Source organism: Pelobates fuscus, chromosome 1 (assembly GCF_036172605.1).
Source record: "Pelobates fuscus isolate aPelFus1 chromosome 1, aPelFus1.pri, whole genome shotgun sequence".
Taxonomy (NCBI): domain Eukaryota; kingdom Metazoa; phylum Chordata; class Amphibia; order Anura; family Pelobatidae; genus Pelobates; species Pelobates fuscus.
This window is the reverse complement of record NC_086317.1, coordinates 449,899,781-449,923,399: the sequence shown is the minus strand read 5'-3', so window position 1 is coordinate 449,923,399 and position 23,619 is coordinate 449,899,781. Positions and strand designations below refer to the sequence as shown.

The window sequence follows — 23,619 nt, the reverse complement described above, 5'->3', positions numbered from 1 at the left end:
TTCACTCACATGTTACTGAGCCTAGAACATTGGTTTTCACAGTCGTATCCTCAGCGTGTGCCAAATAGAAAAAAGTCAGCCAATTACAGAACTAAAAAGCACACTATATTAACAAGTATACTGTCTTAGTCTGGAAATCAAAAAGCGGTATTCACTAGCAAGGTAAGAAGAAAGACTGTTCAGTCCACGTGTGATGAGGCAGTGGTGCAACTACACAGGGTTGCAGATGGGAATGCTATTAATCTTCTTGCATATTTTTGTATTTTCTTATCTATATCATTGAAAATATTGGGGGTCATTTTTGTGGCATTACATTTATATGATCATCATGATTGACAGGTTCACTACTTGTTTACTTTTTTGTACAGGTTCGTTCCAAATTTTCTGTTGATAATTATAGTCATTACTTGTTCACGCCCTGCATCCTTACCCAGTGGGTCCTTGGGCTGTTTCGATATGATTTATCTGGAGGTAAGTGCAGCATTAGTCTGTTCTGTATTCCATTTATGTTTTATTTTGTATTTGTTTCATGTTTCCTTTTCCATCTGTTGCTAATTTCTTATCAAGAAGGACATGTAGTCCCCTATCCCCTAAACACTGAATTGTGGTGAATTTACAACCAGTTTCTAAAATTAGATCACACATATTGTTCTTATTGTAAAGAACCCTTTCCTCTTCTGTAAGGGAAAACTCTGTTCTTCCAGTTTCAATGGATGACCTATTGTCTGTTGTAGGAGTAGGCAACCTTTGGCATTCCTAATGTTTTGGACTACATCTCCCATAATGCTCTTACACCTATTCTACTGGCAATGCATCAGGGTAAATATTTTCCACAACATCTGGAGTGCCAAAAGTTGCCCACTTCTGGTCTGTTGTATATTCCTACCAGGGCCGGCCTTTGGAGTGTGGGAGCTGTAAAGATGTGAGGGGTGCTCATAGCACCCCTATAATGCAGGGCCCGCTGTGTAGCATGTCTATCAGAGAGAACAGCAGGGGGCAGAGCTAAGATACAGGTTGGGCGGGGCTAAATGCGGCCAAACCCTCTGCCTGGTAAGTGAGGGGAAACAGGTAAAAGCCCCTGCACTCTTACCCTCCTCCCCTGTGCCCCTGCTCCCCCATCTACCCACTGTGCCCCTGCTCCCCCATCTACCCACTGTGCCCATGATCCCCCACCCTCCTCCACTGTGCCCCTGATCCCCCACCCTCCTCCACTGTGCCCCTGATCTCCCTCTCTCCTCCACTGTGCCCCTGCTCCCCCACCTACCACTACACTACCCCTGCTCCACCACCTACAACTACACTACCCCTGCTCCCCCACCCTCCTCCACTGTTCCCCCTGCTCCCCCACCCTCCTCCACTGTTCCCCCTGCTCCCCCACCCTCCTCCACCGGGCCCCCTGCTCCCCCACCTACCACAAATGTGTCTCTTGCTCTGCTACCTACCACTATTCTGCCCCCCCACGTACCACTACACTACCCCTCCTCCCCCACTCTTCTCCACTGTGCCCCCTGCTCCCCCACCTACCACCCACCATGTCCCCTGCACTCCCACCTACCACCCACCGTGCCCCCTGCTCCTCCACCTACCACTACACTACCCCTGCTCTCCCACCTACCACTACACTACCCCTGCTCTCCCACCTACCACTATACTACCCCTTCTCCCCCACCCCCTCCACTGCCCCTGCTCCCCCACCTATCAATACATCAACCCTGTTCCCTCAGCTATCACCACTGGGCCTCCTGTTCCCCCAACATTTTACTATACTGCCCCTGCTCTCCCACCTCCCTCCCCTGTGCCCCCTGCTCCTCCTCCTACCACTACACTACCCCTGCACCATCTACCACTACACTACCCCTGCTCCACTACCACTACACTACACCTGCTCACCAACCTACCACTACAATACCCTTGCTCTCCAACCTACCACTACACTACCCTTTCTCTCCCACTTACCAACACTGTGCCCCTACTTCCCCACTTACCACCACTGTGCCCCCTGCTCCTCAACCTTCCCATACACTACCCCTGCACCCCCACACTCCTCCACTTTGCCCCTGCGCCTCCCTCCAGCCCCTAACGTAAAGAGGTAGCAGTCTGTGTGTATGTGTGTGTCTCCCTGTAACTGTTTGCATATGTGTGTATGAATGCCTGCAAATGTGTGTATGACTGCCTGCAAATGTTTATGACTGCCTGCAAATGTTTATGACTGCCTGCAAATGTGTGTGTGACTGTCTGCAACTCTGTGTGTCTGTCTTTAACTGTGTGTATGGCTATCCCCCTGTAACAGTGTGTATACAATTGCCTGTAGCAGTGTGTGTATGGTTGTCTGTAACTGTATGTATGACTGTCTGTCTGTGACTGCGTGACTGCCAGTAGCTGTGTGTGTGAGTGTAGGACTGACTACCGGTAACTTTGTGTGTGGCTACCTTTAACTGTGTGTGTGACGGTCTGTACCTGTTTATGTGTGACTGTCTGCCTGTACCTGTGTGTGGCTGCCTGAATTAAATACCCATCAAACACAGCCAATAAACCCAACACAAATATCACACAAATCCAATACACACATATATCACGCAGTCAATACAACCATTAGAAATCTTACACAAAGCCAACACATAGCACACACAGCCATCATATCTATCACACAAAGACATAATTTTATTATGAGATTTATTACAGTGGAGCTCTGTCATACAACATGCAATATGTAGCTGTCTTCCGAGCTCCGGCCAAGCAGAACGTTGCCGCGGATTACAACAGGAAAGCTCTGACATTGTAAGTGCCTGAGCTCATAAGACAGTTACTTATTGTCTGCACCGGATGGAGGCACTGACCAGATTCCCAGTCTGGATCACCAGAGATCAGCATGCCCCCATCCATGCAAGGTAACAACAGAGAAGGGGGAATTAAATTTTGTTTTTAAATAATACTGCAGAGAATTCGAGATGTACTGCAGAGAACTCGAGATGGAAGTATTTCCCCAAGTAAGTAGCTCATTTAGCAGACATTTGGCTGTTAGAGTAGGACCTGCCAAAGATGGGGTACATTGACGTTGTGGCAGGCTTATGCAATGTATGATCATATAATGTAACTAAAGCCCCATTCTTTTTTGCTTAGATTAGGTGTTTTTAATAAAACTAGCAAAATCGGTCAGCACCAAAGTAGCTGTTTAGTAGATAAGGTAGTGCGCTGGATTTTCATTTTTACTGTACATATTGACCCCCAGCAGCAACCCGTTTAAGCATGTTCAGGTGAGTGCAGCCAGCCCCTTGTACTCTCACTATTAGTGGCTGTCTAGCCAAGATGACTCAAAGGACACACTGCACAATTATCAGTAAGAATAAAAAATGACCCTAGAGTGAAGCTAAAGAGTTCAAGAAATATGCAGAACCGGTTAACATCTCTATTCATGAGTCAACTATACAGAGAGCATTGAATAGGCATGGTGTCCAGGAGAGGGCACAATGAAGAAAAACACTAATAAAAAAAAAAAATGGTACAGGCCTAATGTTTGTCAAAAACCACCTTGACATTCCACAATGTTACTGGGAAACTAAGGGTGAGTTGTTTGGGAAGAACAGGCGGAACTATGTCTGGTAATAAGACACAGCATACTAAAGTGAAAACATCATCCCAACGTTGAAGTACGGTAGAGTGAGCATCATGATCCAAGCTTGCTTTGTGGCTTGGAGCCTGAACCACTTGCCAATTAATGTTCAAGTTTATCAAGATATCCTAACGGATAATATCAGGGTGGCTGTGTCCCAGTTGAAGATCAGTAGAAGTTGGGTGATGTAACAGAACAACGATCCTTAACTTCAAAGTAAATCTGCTGAAGAATGGCTTCTACGAAAACCCGCTGTTTGGAGTTGCCCAGTCAGAGCCCAGACCTTTGCATCATAGAGATGCTGTAGAATGGCCTTGAGAGCTGTTCACACCAGACATCCTGAGAATATGGCTGATCTGAAGCAGTTCTCTAAGAAAGTTATTGCTGCCAAACGAAAATCAAGTAGCTATTAAATCCAAGTGTTCACTTACTTTTTACACATCATTGTAAATGTTTAATGAAATTTGTTCAAAAAAGGCATGAATGATTATAATTGTCTGTGTGTTGTTAGGTTAAGCACATCAACTATCACTATTGGGTTTTTCTTGCCACCGTATAACAGAACTTATTCCAGATTTATTTTTTCGTTAGTTATGTAATATTTCCTTGACATGTTTATTTTTTATTAGATTTTTATGTTTGCCTACTATGTTTTTAATTACTATTCCTTTATGTACAAGTAATATTAGTTCTTAGCGTTTTAGCCAGTATTATCATAACTTTTTGTTCAACTTTAAGGATCTTCAAAACAGAATCAAGACTACGTGCTGGAAATTGTTGCATATGAGGCACGCCGTTTGTTCCGTGACAGACTTGTAACCATTAAGGAGTTAAATATTTTTGACAATATTTTATTGTCTGTTCTGCAAGGAGACTGGGGATCTGATGTTTTGGATAACATGACAGGTAATAGTATGATGTCTCTCTAGTTCACCATCACATAAAAAATCACTATATCAGCTTATTAATAATGATATACATGGTGAGCAGTGCAGGCCCCACTTTGGTGGCAGCGCATAAGCATTTCCACAGTGATTAGAAAATGCAGCATAATTAACTTTCCTACTTCTCCATACTTTACTGCGGTAGTTTACAGTGCTTCAATGCAGGCTCTAATTGTGTAACAGGGACCCAAGATATGCAATAACTTTTTTGGGTTTCAAAAATATGTATGTATGATGCAATAGGCCCTAAACTAGTAGCTAAAATAGTTTGAAACTTCACACAATACAATTTAAATAATATCAGTAATGAAAATGTGTATGGTATACAACTGTAAGGTTACATGTTGCCATGCAACATCGTCTGATGCTTAAGCACTGTCATGCCATCTCCATGGAGTGATGGTGGACAATTGGGCCCATATAATACTAGATGTTTAAGGAGGGTTTCAGTTGCCTAGGTGCATGTAAGAGCATCACCTGTTTTGTGTCCGTATCTGTGTTTATTGCACCTTCCTGGAGATATTCTGTCTAAATCTTGTCTGTCTGCCAGCTGGCAATAAATGTTTGTCCTTCTCTGTATCTGCCCTATTCTATTTAGGATTAAAGCTCTTACATGCTACACCTCCATAATTCCTGGCTACACCTTTGAGATAATGTGAATTCTTGCTTTTTTTTCTACATTGATGGTGTTTTGTTCTGGACACCATGTATAATAGTGTTAGGTAATTCATCGTCTTCTCAGCTACCTGACATGCCTGCCATGAAAGAACCATCTTGGCCAGTCTACAGTACAATACAAATTATTTAACCACACAATGTTGAGTACATGTGATTTGTTATTTCCATCATTGTTGTTTTATTTGTAAAGCTCCAAAATATTCTGCAGTGCTGACCAATAGATCGATTAACAAACAAGGAATTCCATCAAGTTGGATGTACAGGAACATAAGGTGGTGAGGGCCTGGCCCAAACAAACTTACAGTCTTGCTGTGCTGATTGTATTGTAGATTCATTTTATGTTACCTGGGGAGCTCTACATGAAGCAGGTGCGGTTTTTGCTCCCGGACAATCATTGCCACCTCATGGACGGCCAGTTGGGAGGCTGAACTCTTTAGATTTAAAGGATGTCATTAAAAAGGTATATATATATATATATATATACTGACACATTAAAAGAAAGTCTTGTTTCTCCAATCAGTGATGGTTGTGTTGACCCAGGTATTGTTTTTAGGGTGTCATTCAGTACAGTCGTGATAACCGTGAGCTGGATATTCTACTATTCCATGAAGTGCTGGAATACATGTCTCGAGTAGACCGAGTTCTGAGTGTACCAGGAGGCTCTCTCCTACTGGCAGGCCGCAGTGGCGTCGGACGAAGGACTGTCACTTCTCTAGTCAGTCACATGCATGGAGCTGTGCTTGTTACACCCAAGATTTCTAGAGGCTATGAACTGAAACAATTCAAAAATGATCTAAAACAAGTAAGTCATGTTAAAAGAAACAAAACAAACAACTACCAACATTAGATATGGCCATGTGATTGTGATTAAGATATGTTTTTTTTTAATAGGTAAAATGGGTTTGCACTAAATTAAATCTGACACAAAACTTTAATCAATAGTGATTTTTTTTTTTTTATTTCTGTTTTAACTCAAATTCAAAGGCATAGTGATGCATTAAGAATGACGGCCATATTTCTGGCACTATATCACAATTTTTTTCTCTAGGGTCACATCTGTATTCCCATTATATATATTGGATATTTCTGAAAACAACAATGTGATAGTCCTTCATTGCTGACTGAGTTATGTTTTATTCTATCAGTATGGCACTAATACCAAATCTAATGTTCGTACATAATTCAGCACGCTCAGCACAGATTGCTATAGCTAACACCCTGTAATTTTAATCATTAGCCTCCAGCCTTAAGAATTGTCATTAGTATTATTAAAATGTTATTGCAACTTAGTCTGGGAACTCATATGCCTTTTCTAAACTAATCTAACCATTAAGGAAAGGCCACAATCTATACATTTATTGCTCTCTTTCTTTATATACAGATTATGCAGATGGCTGGTATCGAAGGACAACAAGTGGTATTCCTGATGGAGGACTATCAGTTTGTTCATCCAACATTTTTAGAAATGATCAACAGCCTTCTTTCGTCAGGTATTTTCTCAAGGCATTTCCTTATTCACAATCAATGCTAGTTGCTCTTGGATTGCTTGTAATATGTTACGGGGACTGGGAATTCAGTGCTAGTAATGCCAGACTGTGAGCTGCATGTTAACGATAAGTGAGCCGTTGCTTTCAATGTGTTATAATGCCTATATGATAAAATGATAAATTTGATAAATTCTCTGTTTCATTGCTCACAGTCCTTTGTTTGGTTTAAACTTCAATTATTTTGCTACTTTCCAAATAAAAATAATTAACACCTAAGATATCACTCGTATATCATTTTAAAACAATAAACAATATTACAGATATATACAAATTCCAATCCTCATAAAAAGAAAGATGGAAAAAAAAAGGAGAGAGCAAACAAAACTTACATAGGATTTAAAATTTCAATGAAATGTCAATCTCTCAATTGCTCTCCAACCCCATTCCCCTTCCCTTCCCCCCACTACAGGATCCAGCCAAAAGGAGCATGAGTATAACCCAGTCGATCAAATATTTCATATATACTGTCTATGGTTTCACCAATGTAACCCATAACTCCCAAACATCCCTCTTTTGTTCTTCCATAGGACTGATATTCATGGGTCCATTCACTTTGTTAATCCAATGGTCTATTGATGGTAGTTTTGTTTTTTCCATAAAATTGCTATTAATATTTTGTCAAAATTATTTAGTCTAATAATTATCGAATACTTACCAAAATTGGTTGGAAAATCAGTGTGGAAAATGGGAATTAGTTCCAGAGTCAAGTGGAAGTCTGGTAAAATACCCCAGAAATGGACAATAATTGGACAGTGCAAACGGTCTTGTAACATCTGGTCAGTAATTTAAATGACTGCTCTTGGAATTGACTGCCTTCGAGCAATCCTTTATTGGTTTAAAGCAATTATTCCACTCTAAGGCTATTCCCAGATCCATTTTCATAAAGTTTTTGGTAGGAAATAGATTCTTTGTTAAATGAAGTATATGTAAAAAATATAATAATAATGAAAACTCATCCCCCTGTCTTTAGTATGTGACAGAATCCTTCATCCATATACATGCACCTTGGGTCAGACATTGCTTGGAAACCTTGTATATAGTCTCTGTGGTCTTCCATGCTTCATTTCCTGCACAGTGCAGTGACAGCATCAGACCGACTGACAGATTCAATCACTGTCTGACCCACAGTCTACGTATATGGCTGAAGGATCCTGTCAAATACTAAAGGTCGGGATGGGGTTTCTCATGTTTTTACATATTCTTAAAGGGACACTATAGTCGCCTGAACAACTTTAGCTTAATGAAGCAGTTTTGGTGTATACAACATGCCCCTGCAGCCTCACTGCTCAATCCTCTGCCATTTAGGAGTTAAATCCCTTTGTTTATGGACCCTAGTCACCCCTCCCTGCATGTGACTTGCACAGCCTTCCATAAACACTTCCTGTAAAGAGAGCCCTATTTAGGCTTTCTTTATTGCAAGTTCTGTTTAATTAAGATTTTCTTATCCCCTGCTATGTTAATAGCTTGCTAGACCCTGCAAGAGCCTCCTGTATGTGATTAAAGTTCAATTTAGAGATTGAGATACAATTATTTAAGGTAAATTACATCTGTTTGAAAGTGAAACCAGTTTTTTTTTCCATGCAGGCTCTGTCAATCATAGCCAGGGGAGGTGTGGCTAGGGCTGCATAAACAGAAACAAAGTGATTTAACTCCTAAATGACAGTGAATTGAGCAGTGAAATTGCAGGGGAATGATCTATACACTAAAATCGCTTTATTTAGCTAAAGTAATTTAGGTGACTATAGTGTTCCTTTAAATTAACAAAGAATCTATTTGCTTTCCATACTTGATGAAAGGATCATTATATGGAAATAAAGGGTTGAGGTTACTGTTCTCCTTTAAATGAAAAGTCCACAGCATTATCCATTAAAGTTAGAATATTTTCATGCAGGAGAGGTTCCTGGTCTGTATACAGTAGAAGAGTTAGAACCACTTTTGGCTCCACTCAAGGATCAGGCTTCTGAAGATGGATTCACCGGACCTGTGTTTGGCTATTTTACATACAGTGAGTACATATGTAGAAAGTACCTTTTCACAGTGAGATATCTACCTTATTGACTGGCAACCTACTGATAATTAAAATGTTGTCTTTTCATGTAAAACCCATTATTTGGAATGTGATTGTATTCCTAGCACTAGTATCTCTTTAAACTCAAAGTCTTTTGTGTCTATAACAATCACACTGGCTCAAAAACACAAAGCATAATATATATACTGAAGGAATTCAGCTTATGGTGCATAAAGCTATATAGACTATATACCTGCTCCTAATAGGTTAGATATGTTGTCACTACATATTGTAACATGTGTAATATTCCAGGGGTGCTGCAGAATTTGCATATTGTGCTTATTATGGATTGTACCAATGCAAATTTCACCATCAACTGTGAAAGCAACCCCGCGTTGTATAAGAAATGCTCTGTACAGTGGATGGAGGGCTGGTCTGACACCAGCATGAAGAAGGTATGTGTATCTTACATGAAAACAGTTAGACTTTAAATTACTATGTAAATAATAATTCCTTCACATTTGTGTTCAAAAAGACAAACATGGCATTAATGGCAAGTTTCACTTGTATGGCATGTTTCTGTGTTCTTAAATGGTTAAACCGCTCTGAGCTCGGGTGTTTATCACACATGTCACTTGGAATTGGGAATTTATGTATATTTATATATGGATTAGCTATGCAACACATGCAAAGAAAATTGAATAATTTATATGTATATAACCCATTTTTACGCTGTATGCTGACATCCCGGTTTCCAGATCTTCACCGACTTCAATCTAAGCCAGTATTTAGTATGTAAGATTGAGGGATATTCTTTTTACATTCTTTATAATGCATTGCTTCTCAGCAGTGACGATTTGTTGAGGAGGGCAATGCACTGAGAATAATGAATTCAGTCACACTCCGTAACCACAGACACGGGTATAAGAGGCAATTAAATTATCTTGGATAAGAAAAATAAAATCAAGACTCAAATGCTAATTTCACAGGAATATGACTCAGGATATTCAGTCCAGCATCCTCCAGAAACTTAAAATATGCAGTTCAGATGTACACAGCCCCTCTCAACTAGCTTGCAAAGAGTGTATTGGTCTATTCTTCCTCTCTCTCTGTCGTCTTTATCTTAATTGCTGCTTGTCCTCTGACTTCTGTGACTTAATTTTCCTATGATCATTGACTTTACATTGTTTGGCCATATAACACAGCTCTATAGTCAGACCTTCCCCTTCCTCTGACTTTTATGCTGACATCCTCCATCTTGGTGATTGTTCGCCTAACTATACTGATCAACCACAACTTTAAAACCACTGACAGGTGAAGTGAATATAGTGAAGTGATTATGTTGTTACAATGGCACCTGTGAAGGATGGGGTATATTAGGCAACAAGTGAACAGTCAGTTCTTGATTTCATGTATAGGAAGCAGGAAAAATGGGCAAGCAAAAGGTTCTGAGTGACTTTGACAAGGGCCGAATAGTAATGGCTAGACAACTGGGTCAGAGCATGTAAAAAAATGACAAGTCTTGTGAGGTGTTCCCAGTATGCAGTGGTTAGTACCTACCAAACATGTGCAAGGAAGAACAACCGGTTAACCGGTGTCACGGACATGGGCACCCAAGATCCATTGATACACGTGAAGAGCAAAGGCTACCTGCCTCGTCCAATCACACAGAACTCAAATTGCTGAAAAAACTAATGCTGGCCATGATAGAAAGGTGTCAGAACACATAGTGCATTTCAGTTTTTGGCATATGGGGCTGCGTAGCCACAGACCGGTCAGAGTGCCCATTATGACCCCTGTCCACCACAGAAAGCACCTTAATTGGGTCGTGAGCATCAGAACTGTACCATGGAAGAATATTGCCTGGTCTGATGAATCGTGTTATCTTTTAGATAAGGTGGATGGCCAGGTACTTGTGGGGAAGTGATGTTGGCAGGATGCTCTATGGTAGGAATGCAGGCTGGCGGGGTCACTATTATGTTCTGGGCAATGTTCTGTTGTGAGACCATGGCTTTCATGTGGATGTTACTTTGATATGTACCACCTACAAAGAGATTGTAACAAACCACCTTCAACCCTATATGGCAATGATGGTTTCTGTAGCAGTGCCTTCTTTTAGAAGTGTAATGCATCCTGCCACACTACAAATATTTTTCAGGAATGGTTTGAGGAACATGATAAAGATTTCAAGGTGTTGCCTTAACCTCCAAATTCACCAAATCTCAATCTGATTGAGCATTTGTGGGATGTGCTGGAACAACAAATCAGATGGGAAAACCCACCTCGCAATTTGCAGGACTTAAAAGATCTGCTGCTAATGTCTTGGTGCCAGATACCACAGGACACGTTCAGAGGTCTTGTGGAGTCCATGCCTTGATACATCAGAGCAGCTTTGGTCGCATGAGAGGGGCTACAGGTTATTTAGTCAGGTGGTTTTGATGTTGTGGCTAATCCGTGTATTTTTCTTTTACACAATAAAGGAAGTACATCCAACAGTAGCAGCACTTATGTAATTTGAGACAAAATGTAGTATTCACTTTTCTCTCCAGCTCTATTTTCCGTCTATAATTGTATACATTCTTTATTCTCTTTCAATCTCACTATAATCTCAAGAAATTCAGGGTTAGACATAATATTGTTGTTTAAGATAATATTCTTTTAAATGCTGCTCAGTTCTTGATGAGGGTCATTTGTTTAGTTTTATTTTTATTGTTTGAATAAGGCCTTTTTGTGCCCCCTCCCCCCTTAGATCCCTAGAATGCTGCTATTGGATTCATCTAGCCTAGAGAACGTTCAACAGGACAGTAAGGTCCCGCAAGGTACTGTTCTGATTTTTTTTATGTTTATTTGGAAACATAGTTTTTTTATGTATATTTTATATATATGCATTTTAACTTGTCTTACGTTTTTAATGTTTTCATTATTCTTAAGGCAATTCAGAATTTTTTAACTCCTTTTTGATGATTCATGATTCCTGCAAGGCATACGGTGCAACTCCAAGTCGATTCATGACTTTCTTAAAAGTGTACGGATCTCTTTTTAGTAGCAAGAAATCAGAGTTGACCAAGAGACAACAACATTTACAGGTTAGTGCCGTACATTATGTAACTTATATAAAATCAAATGATGCCATTTCACATGTAAGAAAAAGAATGTACATCTACTATGTAGTGTTTATTTGCTTGGTATATAATTGTTCGCTAAAGTGTACATTGAATGGAATTCAAAGTGAAATTCAAATTTTAGCCCTAAATAGCTGACTTTCTTTTCCCAAATATTACAATTTTGGCCTAGCATTTTAAATTCACTTAGAATTTTCAAAAATATACTGTTTATTGAGTGACACTTGCAATGTAACATTAAAGGAATGCACTGTGCAGCACTGCCCCAGGAAGCACCTCTAGTAGCCATCTAAAGAGTGGCCAGTGGAGGTGTCCCTAGGCTGTAAGGTAAACACTGCATTTTCTCTGAAAAACATAGTGTACTGTAAAAAGCCTGAAGGGAATGATTCTACTCACCAGAACAAATACATTAAGAAATACAAATAAACAATAAAGATACACACTAAGCAATGCAGGGGCATGATCTATACACCAGAACTGTCATTAAGCTAAAGTTGTTTTGGTACCTATAATGTTCTTTTAATGGTTTCTTCGACCTTTCAAATGTATTAATATATTGTTGGATGTCTCCTCTATAAACTTCTTAAGATGATATTACTTTTCAATTTGTTTTTTGTTATTTTTTTATTTCTTTGCATACGATTTTTATATGCCACACATAATATAGGCTGGCGTGTCAAAGCTGAATGAAGCCAAATCCCTTGTGGATGAGCTTAAACGAAAAGCAGGAGAACAAAGTTTATTACTGAAAAAGAAACAGACTGAAGCAGATTCAGCTCTACAAGAGATAACAACATCTATGCAGGTAATTGGATGAGGCTATAGGAAGTCTGGTAGCATCCAGCTGCGTATTATTTGCTTACTTAAATAAACAAATATTTAAAAATCCCATTATATTTCACTCAATGAAATGGAATGATGGAAAGTAATCATTTGTAATATACCGTTTTGTAATTTTGTCTTTTTACTGAAAAGCAATGCCTTCAATACACAAAGAGGCCAAAATTAATGACTAACATTGGTTAAGCAAGGGTCTCCCTCTTTACACTGACTATCAGACAGCATTTACCAATTACAGTCTACTATGTGTACTATTGCTCTGGTACTGTTATGTGCTCATACATACCATATAATCTGAGCTCCTTAAAGGGACACTCCAGGCACCCAGACCACTTCTGCACATTGGAGTGGTCTGGGTGCCAACTCCCACTACCCTTAACCCTGCAACTGTAATTATTGCAGTTTTCATAAACTGCAATAATTACCTTGCAGGGTTAACTCCTCCTCTAGTGGCTATCTACTAGACAGCCACTAAGAGGGCACTTCCTGGTCTATAGCACAGGTTTTCTGTGCTATTGCGTCGCTGGACGTCCTCACGCTATGTGAGGACCTCCAGCGCATGCGCATTAGGTCTCCCCCGCCTGCGGGCGTGATCAGTCTCTCCCGCCGGCTGACGTGATGAAGGGGAGGAGCATGAGCGGAGGAAGAAGAAGCGACGTGGGGCATGTCGCTGCCTCTGGTAAGTCACTGAAGGGGTTTTCACCCCTTCAGCAACCGGGGATGGGAGGTGGGAGGGAGAGGGGACCTGCAGTGCCAGAAAAACATCCTGGCACTGGAGAGTCCCTTTAAACAGGCAAAAGGAACATGGGGAATTACACCAGAAAGACAGCCTTATAATGACAGTCACTTGGGAGTGGAGGGTTGATGACACTGCTCTACACAAAGTATAAAACTTAAGACAAGTTCTTATATTATCTGTAACCAAGTTCTAATTTGTTTCCTTTGACTTTGCAGAATGCTAGCGATCAAAAATCCGAAATGGAAAAAATTAAACAAAAAATTGCAGAGGAATCTCTAAAGATTGAAGAAAGGAAAAGGAAGATTGAAGATGAACTGAAGGAAGTCCAGGTATTCCAAGTGGTTGATTAAAGTTTAAAATCATATGTAGGGTTTACGGTATATATTTCTTTATTTGCAAATTTGTTTTTAGTGAGATTTTATTACTGCAGACAGTACAGAAATGAATAAAATTCAGAAAAGAAAAATCATGATCGCTTTAACAGTGTTCTGTAACCCAACCTTTAAATTTCAATGGTGCTGGTTGTGATAAACAGATTAGGATTTTACTGTTCTACTGGGCATTCCCGATTTAGTATTCCTTATATTAGCATCAACTGGATCATCTGATACTTGAACTAACTTTAAATGCTGAATTAGCCTAGCCAAATTCACATTTCATTTACTTCCTTAAAGGAACTCTCTACGTTCTTGTTATTTGTTATAATGCAAGGAGCATTTTATTAGTTATTTGTTATAATGCAGGTGCATTCCCTGTCAAATCTTTTTTGAGCTGTTTGAAAAAGAATTGCTTTCCTGGAAAACTAAAGTTTACCCATCTACTGCTAAATTGTTGCGGTTGTTATGCTTAGTGTCTTGTTAATGTAAATTTTCTAAATGTTACTATATTTCATTCTAGTATTACTGTGTGGCTCACAACTGAAACTATTTTATTTTGCTTTCTAGCCTTTGGTTGATGAGGCAAAGCATGCAGTTGGAAATATTAAATCTGAATCGTTATCTGAGATCCGATCTCTGCGCATGCCACCAGACGTAATACGAGACATTCTTGAAGGTGTACTTCGGCTAATGGGTATCTTTGATACTTCGTGGGTGAGCATGAAAAGGTGAGATTGTTTATTCATGAGTGTTGGCTTTATCATCTACCCATGTTTATCCAACATTTATATTCTGTATCATTCAATGAGTACTATTTAACACTCAAATTTGAGTGAATTTTCAACTTATATTTTTAGAATTTAACACTGAAGACACCATACATAGTTTTACGAGCATTATGTGCTCGGCAATGAATTGCAGAATATCTAATTTATTTCATTAGATAGAATCTAACACTTCTGTCTGCCTTAATAGTGACATTAATCATTAAATTGATATTGACACTTGAACCTACAAGCAGAACTACCAGGGTTGCAATGATTGCAATTCTGACCAGCCCTGGAGTGTCACCTGTTGGGGGCCTAGACAGGGAGGGAATCCCCTTTTGCAAATGTGCTATTTAATATACTACATATTTGGTAGAATAAGTTTATCAGATAACAGTTAGATCCTTCAAAGGAGCGTTTGGTCTGCACCTCTGGCTGATACAGCCCACTTGGTCTGCAGCCAGAGGTGCAGTTAACATGCTCCCCCACTGGACTAAAAGGGATACTATGGGAGCCCAAGTTGCACCACCAGGGTTTAATGGCTTGTACTCCCTCTCCCTGAAAAGAGGTAAGCAGGAGGGGGTAATTAAGTTATTATTTTTTTATTTTATTTAATGAATGGTAAAAAGTATGGTGGAATCTTCCAATACATCCTGCCACAGCCTCCCTACACATCCTCCTACAGCTGTGGAAGCTATATATATATATAGACACACACCCTTTCTCTCTCTCTCTCTCTCACTCAAACACATCATACTCGGTTAGCCACACACACATCCCACTTAGCCAGTTCTATATATATATTAGACACACACACACAGACTCTCTCTCTCTCTCTCTCTCTCTCACACTCACACATACACATCACACTCGGCCAGCCACACACACATTACACTCGACCAGCCACACACACATTACACTCGGCCAGCCACACACACATTACACTCGGCCAGCCACACACACATCACACTCGGCCAGCCACACACACATCACACTCGGCCAGCCACACACACATTACACTCGGCCAGCCACACATACATCACACTTTGTCAACCCCCATGCAGATATCACTTGGTGCATTGAGGTGTAATTTCTATAAACATTTTATTAAAATAATTTAAGTAATAAAAAACAAGTTGTATAGTGATAACAAACAGATTTTACATTTCTCACGTGGTCCATAGGCCTTCAGCATAACCTTACAATATAGATATTTTTTTTTCTTAATTGGTTACACAATTTGCACGTTTCTAACATCATGAAAGATAAATGATATTTTCTAGACCGTTGCTTTGATTATGTTTTTATTTGTAATTTTCTAATACTCTAATTTAATTTATTTTTTTTAAATCACATTTTAATTGTTGCAGCTTTCTTGCTAAGCGAGGAGTCCGTGAAGAAATTGTCACCTTTGATGTTCGAAATATCACAAAAGAAATACGCGCCAGTGTGGAAGAACTACTTGAAAAGAATAGTGCATCTTTTGATCCAAAGGTACAGATTCCCCTTTTTTTCCTCATTGTGTGTTTTACCTTTAGGTGTACATGCACATAACTACCATATTTAGCCATTCTAAACCCTATTTAATAATTTGTATATTGTAATCTTATCCAGACCTCTTTTTAGAAATGTAGAAAATTATCTTGGGGTTACCAATGGAGGAAATTATAATTAGATATCCTGATAGAAAATGAGAACAAAACCATACCCATGGCCTTCGATCCATCAAGTGCTGTGCAAGTTTGCCTGTGATCTTAGAATTTTAACTCCTAAGCTTCCTATCCAGTTTGCTTATTCACAATGTTAGTAGTCATCCTTCTACTTCGCATATCACATGCTCACTTCATTCCTATGTCACTGTCTCTCTCATATCACTAGCCCTGTCCATGTCACTTGCTTTGTCTTCCACTTTTTGTTTTCTTCATGAGGGGAGTGCCATGCCTGGGGTTCTAGTAGAATGTGAAAGATGGAGATGGAGCAGATGAGATTTCTGAGATTGTAATAGCAGGCAATAGCAACTGCATGTTGTGAGCCCTGCACCGGTGGTTTACAGATATATTTCTGATGATTAATAAGTAATTTGTCAAAATATTTTTCTATGTTTATTTTCCCTTAGAATGCAAAGAGAGCTAGTGCTGCTGCTGCCCCATTGGCTTCGTGGGTGAAGGCCAATGTGCAGTATTCCCATGTATTGGAGAAGATCCAGCCACTGGAGAAGGAGCAAGCTGGCCTTCAGTCGTACGTATCAGAAAAATAGGGGAAATTACCTATAATTTCTAGGAAAGGATATTAACTTACATTGCTAGGATATTGGGATTATTTTATTGCTAGGAGATGGGAAATGCATAAGTACCGTTTTAGGGCTAGGAGAGAATATTAAAGGGACACTATAGTCACCAGTGCAACTACATGTATTCCTGACCCTATAGTGTTAACACGACCATCTAGCCCCCCTGGACACCTCATGCCTCCATAAATATAGTAACAATCTTACTGTATTCAAGCCAGAAGCTGTAAATCTGCATGCTGTTAGACTCAGGAAAAACAAGCAGTCTGCTGACGTGATAGCCTGATCCAATCACATTCCTAGCACTATTGGACTCTCAAACAATATATGATTAAATTGACATTTAAAATTATATAATCTCGGTAAGCTAACATCTGACATTTTATTTGTAGCAATTTTAGAAGGATTGAAGAGAAAAAGCAAAGATTAGAGGATCAGCTTAACACTGTTGGACAGAGGGTGGCAGAACTAAAAGAAAAGTAAGTTCTTTTGTGTTTAATACAGTGTTATATATTGTGTTAGTGCATATGTATTTCAATACACATGTAGTATAGAATGATATATGTTTTGCTATGTATATGAAATAACTGCACATGTTTTTTATTTTTTTATGTTGTGTCTTGGTGAAGTGCACATACATGGGTCAGAGCCTCTGGTATCTTCCCCTTACTCTTCTTACTAGGGTGATTCAAAGCAAATAATGGTGTATTTAGTGTAAAAGTTGTCAAGCATTACGTGGTTTGTGAGCACAATCACGCAATAAAGCAGTATAGCTAAAACCCATTTACCTTGCTCAGAGAATTGAATTGAGAATATTACATTTGCATTTGATAACAAATGTGTGTTGCATATGCTTCTTTCCTTTACTGCAACTTTCTGTTGCAATTGGTACCCATCTAATGCATATGGACACCAGTTCTTTTCCTATACTGCGAGAGGTCCACTGTTCAAAGGGGCGCTATAAGTACCATAACCACTACAGTTTATTGTTGTGACATTGGTGTTTGCAAGCTACTGGTGCCATCGCTCGGTTCTGTCTACTGGGCACACAGCCAGGGCCGGCCTTAGGCATTTAGACGCCCTGTGCGAAAAATCTTCACAGCGCCCCCCCCTCGTCATCCATGTATGCTGTAATGTTTGTGTTGTCTGTGTATGTGATAGTAGGTGTGATGACTGTGTGTGATATGTATGCTATGTGTGATATTTGTAATGGGTGTATTAACAGTGTGTGATATGTGTTTATTGGTTGTATGTGACACACACACACACACACACAGAGTCAGACGGCCATACACACACACAGGAAGACAGTCATACACACACACACACAGACACACAAAGGCAGACAGTCTCACACACACAGAAACACACAGGCAGACAGTCAGTCATACACACAGACACAGACAGTAATACACACAGACACACACAGAGGCAGACAGTAATACACACAGACACACACAGTCATACACACAGACACACACAGAGGCAGACAGTAATACACACAGCCACACACAGTCATACACACAGACACACACAGAGGCAGACAGTCATACACACACACACACACACACACACGCAGACAGTCATACACACAGACACACACAGGCAGACAGTCATACACACAGACACACACAGGCAGACAGTCATACACACACACAGACAGTAATACACACAAACACAAACACACAGGCAGACAGTCATACATACAGACACACAGAGGCAGACAGTCATACACACAGGGGCAGACAGTCATACACACACACAGACAGTAATACACACACACAGGCAGACAGTCATACACACAGACACACAGAGGCAGACAGTCATATACACAGACACACAGAGGCAGACAGTCATATACACAGACACACAGAGGCAGACAGTCACACACACACACACACACACACAGACAGTAATACACACACACAGGCAGACAGTCATACACACAGACACACAGAGGCAGGCAGTCATATACACACATACACAGACAGTAATACACACACAGGCAGACAGTCATACACACAGACACACGCAGACAGTCATACACACAGACACACACAGGCAGACAGTCATACACACACACAGACAGTAATACACACACACAGGCAGATAGTCATACACACAGACACACAGAGGCAGACAGTCATATACACAGACACACAGAGGCAGACAGTCACACACACACACACACACACACAGACAGTAATACACACACACAGGCAGACAGTCATACACACAGACACACACACAGAGGCAGGCAGTCATATACACACATACACAGACAGTAATACACACACACAGGCAGACAGTCATACACACAGACACACATAGGCAGACAGTGATACACACAGACAGTAATACACACAGGCAGAGAGTCATATACACACACACACAGACAGTAATACACACAGACACACAGAGGCAGGCAGTCATACACACACACAGACAGTAATACACACAGGCAGAGAGTCACACTCACATGACAAGCACACAGTTACCTGTGGAGTTCATTGTGGAGGCAGTGCAGCTCCTGGTGACTGTTTGGTGGGGAAGCAGGGACTCCTTCCTGCTTCCCCTGCAGCAGTTTTCCGGCGCTTTTAGCTCCGCCCCCGCCGCACGGTAAGCTCCGCCCCCGCTGCAAATTTAAAAAAAAAAAAAAAAAAATTATTTTTTTTTTTTTAAATCCCGGCCGGCTGTGCGGACGCACGGCGCCCCCTGCTCCATGGCGCCCTGTGCGGCCGCACAGCTCGCACACCCCTAAGGCCGGCCCTGCACACAGCCCCATCACTCCCACCATATTACTAATTGAGATATACTTCATCATTAGCAATGTCAATTTCATCTAAATTCTGCATTGATTGGTTGACTCTGTGTTCTTATTAGACAGAATATTCAAAATACAGACTGGGCCAGATCTTGAAATGTTGGTGTCCTAGGCAAACTATTGTTTACATTCTCCCTCTGTGCATCTTTCCTCTATATATTGTGCTACCCCTGTATGTAGATATGGTGTGCATAAAGGGGACCTTGCAAATGCAATGTATAGCGGAAAACCTTAACAAATTTAATAATATTTTTTTGTACATGATTATTTGTGCAATACAACCAGGATGGCAAAATGGGAAAAGTAAATATAACATTGTGACAATACTTGTCTGTAAACTCTCATTTTTTATTTTATTCTACAGGATTGAGGCTCCCCCCAATCTTGTAATCAAATACCAAAATATGAGCAATTCTAATCCATTTCTGCAGCATTATTTGCATGTAACACAATTAGAAAGATCTAATTTTAGACACTCCTAGCTTATTCGAGGCAGTGGCTGATGATTAATGGACCAGCCTATACTTGACAACATTTCACTCTGTCAAAATCATTCAGAACAAAACAGAACATTCAAAATGTAAAACATGCATAGGACACAAAAAGATAGAGCTTTGCTTTCATTCAATGTTAAAATCCCCCCTCTGTATGAATGCATCTTTACAGTAAGCAGTGCTTCTCCGTTCTCCTTAGTCCATAGTAATAAGTGTGGGAACACTGCTCCCTCTGTAAATCTATTAAGGGAACTAGGAAGAGTTCCCATTATTTCCCACTCGGGGTTTGATTTTGTTGCACATGTATGAGCCTGGCCTTCATCTTTGATTGTAGCTTGACTGAGCGTGACTTAATAACTTTGTCTGCGTGAGAATGACATACTAACCTTGTCATTCTCAGAGTGACTATATTCAGGATTCAGTGGCTGTTACCAACCTAAGCAAGCAAAAAAAGGGGGATGATCGGCTGAACCAATCACAAATAAAGCAACATAGCGTATAACTGTGTATATAAACAGATTATAGGAATTGCGTTCACAAGTGGCCACTCACACTTTTGCTGAAGTTTGCAAGCCTTGAATATTTATTCCTTTTCAAGATGAGAATTCCAAATCTTCTATCTGGGTTAGAATCTCCATAGATGCATTTAGATATATGTGCTCAAGAGAGAAAATACAAAATTGAGTTTTTAATAACTTACATCAAGATATAAAATCATCAGTATAGTCCCTCTTTGTCACCACCAGTGGTCCTACGCGTTTCATCCAGCAAAAATAGGACTTCCTCAGGGACTTGTGTGGTGTATAATCAGCAAATACAAATAAACATAAAATAAACAATCCTTCCTGGCGGAGAGTAATGTCTTCAGTGAAGATACCTCCTAATCCTAAATTGCCCTTTCCCGTTAATAATCTGCTGCCTTCCTGTTCGCCATGTCAGTACAGCACCACGTGCCTCAGTGTACCTATTATGTACACCTTTCATAATAAAATAAACTGTGCTATAATGACACTGTTACTATTTAATGTGAATGTTTTACCATCGTTATTTATAAAGTAAAATAAAAACATTGAAGAAGGGCATCACAGCAGGATATATGTATAAATAGTGACGTTTTATTGAAGCCATATGTGGCCCAGATTCACGGTAATAAATACGAAACTTTCTGCTACATAAGCCTTAATCGTGTGTGTGTATATATATCAACATCTCTATCATCATCCACCACATTTAACCCCTTAAGGACACATGACATGTGTGACATGTCATGATTCCCTTTTATTGCAGAAGTTTGGTCCTTAAGGGGTTAAAGCCCCTCATCCATTCCTCTTGGTCAAACAAACACATGTATAGAGATATCCATTCCCATAATACAATTTGAAACACAGGTAAACTACAAAAGAGACAGAAAAATACAGTAATAATTACACTTACACATAACATATATACATAACACACAGGGATGTGCTCCTACAGGGAGTGCAGAATTATTAGGCAAGTTGTATTTTTGAGGATTAATTTTATTATTGAACAACAACCATGTTCTCAATGAACCCAAAAAACTCATTAATATCAATTTTTGGAAGTAGTTTTTAGTTTGTTTTTAGTTATAGCTATTTTAGGGGGATATCTGTGTGTGCAGGTGACTATTACTGTGCATAATTATTAGGCAACTTAACAAAAAACAAATATATACCCATTTCAATTATTTATTTTTACCAGTGAAACCAATATAACATCTCAACATTCACAAATATACATTTCTGACATTCAAAAACAAAACAAAAACAAATCAGTGACCAATATAGCCACCTTTCTTTGCAAGGACACTCAAAAGCCATCCATCCATGGATTCTGTCAGTGTTTTGATCTGTTCACCATCAACATTGCGTGCAGCAGCAACCACAGCCTCCCAGACACTGTTCAGAGAGGTGTACTGTTTTCCCTCCTTGTAAATCTCACATTTGATGATGGACCACAGGTTCTCAATGGGGTTCAGATCAGGTGAACAAGGAGGCCATGTCATTAGATTTTCTCCTTTTATACCCTTTCTTGCCAGCCACGCTGTGGAGTACTTGGACGCGTGTGATGGAGCATTGTCCTGCATGAAAATCATGTTTTTCTTGAAGGATGCAGACTTCTTCCTGTACCACTGCTTGAAGAAGGTGTCTTCCAGAAACTGGCAGTAGGACTGGGAGTTGAGCTTGACTCCATCCTCAACCCAAAAAGGCCCCACAAGCTCATCTTTGATGATACCAGCCCAAACCAGTACTCCACCTCCACCTTGCTGGCGTCTGAGTCGGACTGGAGCTCTCTGCCCTTTACCAATCCAGCCACGGGCCCATCCATCTGGCCCATCAAGACTCACTCTCATTTCATCAGTCCATAAAACCTTAGAAAAATCAGTCTTGAGATATTTCTTGGCCCAGTCTTGACGTTTCAGCTTGTGTGTCTTGTTCAGTGGTGGTCGTCTTTCAGCCTGTCTTACCTTGGCCATGTCTCTGAGTATTGCACACCTTGTGCTTTTGGGCACTCCAGTGATGTTGCAGCTCTGAAATATGGCCAAACTGGTGGCAAGTGGCATCTTGGCAGCTGCACGCTTGACTTTTCTCAGTTCATGGGCAGTTATTTTGCGCCTTGGTTTTTCCACACGCTTCTTGCGACCCTGTTGACTATTTTGAATGAAACGCTTGATTGTTCGATGATCACGCTTCAGAAGCTTTGCAATTTTAAGAGTGCTGCATCCCTCTGCAAGATATCTCACTATTTTTGACTTTTCTGAGCCTGTCAAGTCCTTCTTTTGACCCATTTTGCCAAAGGAAAGGAAGTTGCCTAATAATTATGCACACCTGATATAGGGTGTTGATGTCATTAGACCACACCCCTTCTCATTACAGAGATGCACATCACCTAATATGCTTAATTGGTAGTAGGCTTTCGAGCCTATACAGCTTGGAGTAAGACAACATGCATAAAGAGGATGATGTGGTCAAAATACTCATTTGCCTAATAATTCTGCACTCCCTGTAAATACCAGGTCACATAGAACAAATACAGCAGATTGAGTATATGTAATATATTTAAAGATACAATGCACCACTTATGTTTTCCTAATGCTCCTATCCAAAAGTATGATCTAAAATGAACCTTATATATCCCAGGATGTATCCAATGGGATTGTATTTACATAAAGGACCATATATCCAGAGGTATAGAAGCGCATTTCACATTTAAAGACAATCTTTCCAATTTTAATCTTTTTTTTTTTTTTTTCTTTTAGTTTTATTTTATAAATCACAAATATAACACTGGTAACTAAATCCGTTTACAAGTAAAAAAAAAAATCCTGTATTTAATCATGTATTTTAATCACATGATTAAT

At 40.0% G+C, this 23,619-nt stretch overlaps 1 protein-coding gene across 1 annotated transcript in view; it reads left to right on the top strand.

Moving 5' to 3' along the window:
* The window catches only part of DYNC2H1 (dynein cytoplasmic 2 heavy chain 1), a 330,703-nt gene that overhangs the window by 94,294 nt on the left and 212,790 nt on the right, over positions 1-23,619 (top strand). Inside the window, exons 46-60 of the mRNA XM_063430335.1 lie at positions 369-471; positions 4,349-4,516; positions 5,562-5,692; positions 5,786-6,034; positions 6,614-6,722; positions 8,671-8,784; positions 9,100-9,242; positions 11,537-11,606; positions 11,719-11,873; positions 12,577-12,714; positions 13,704-13,817; positions 14,433-14,593; positions 16,003-16,126; positions 16,749-16,870; positions 17,312-17,398. Of these exons, the coding sequence (XP_063286405.1) occupies positions 369-471; positions 4,349-4,516; positions 5,562-5,692; positions 5,786-6,034; positions 6,614-6,722; positions 8,671-8,784; positions 9,100-9,242; positions 11,537-11,606; positions 11,719-11,873; positions 12,577-12,714; positions 13,704-13,817; positions 14,433-14,593; positions 16,003-16,126; positions 16,749-16,870; positions 17,312-17,398 (1,988 nt within the window). The remainder of the gene's footprint in view (positions 1-368; positions 472-4,348; positions 4,517-5,561; positions 5,693-5,785; positions 6,035-6,613; positions 6,723-8,670; positions 8,785-9,099; positions 9,243-11,536; positions 11,607-11,718; positions 11,874-12,576; positions 12,715-13,703; positions 13,818-14,432; positions 14,594-16,002; positions 16,127-16,748; positions 16,871-17,311; positions 17,399-23,619) is intronic.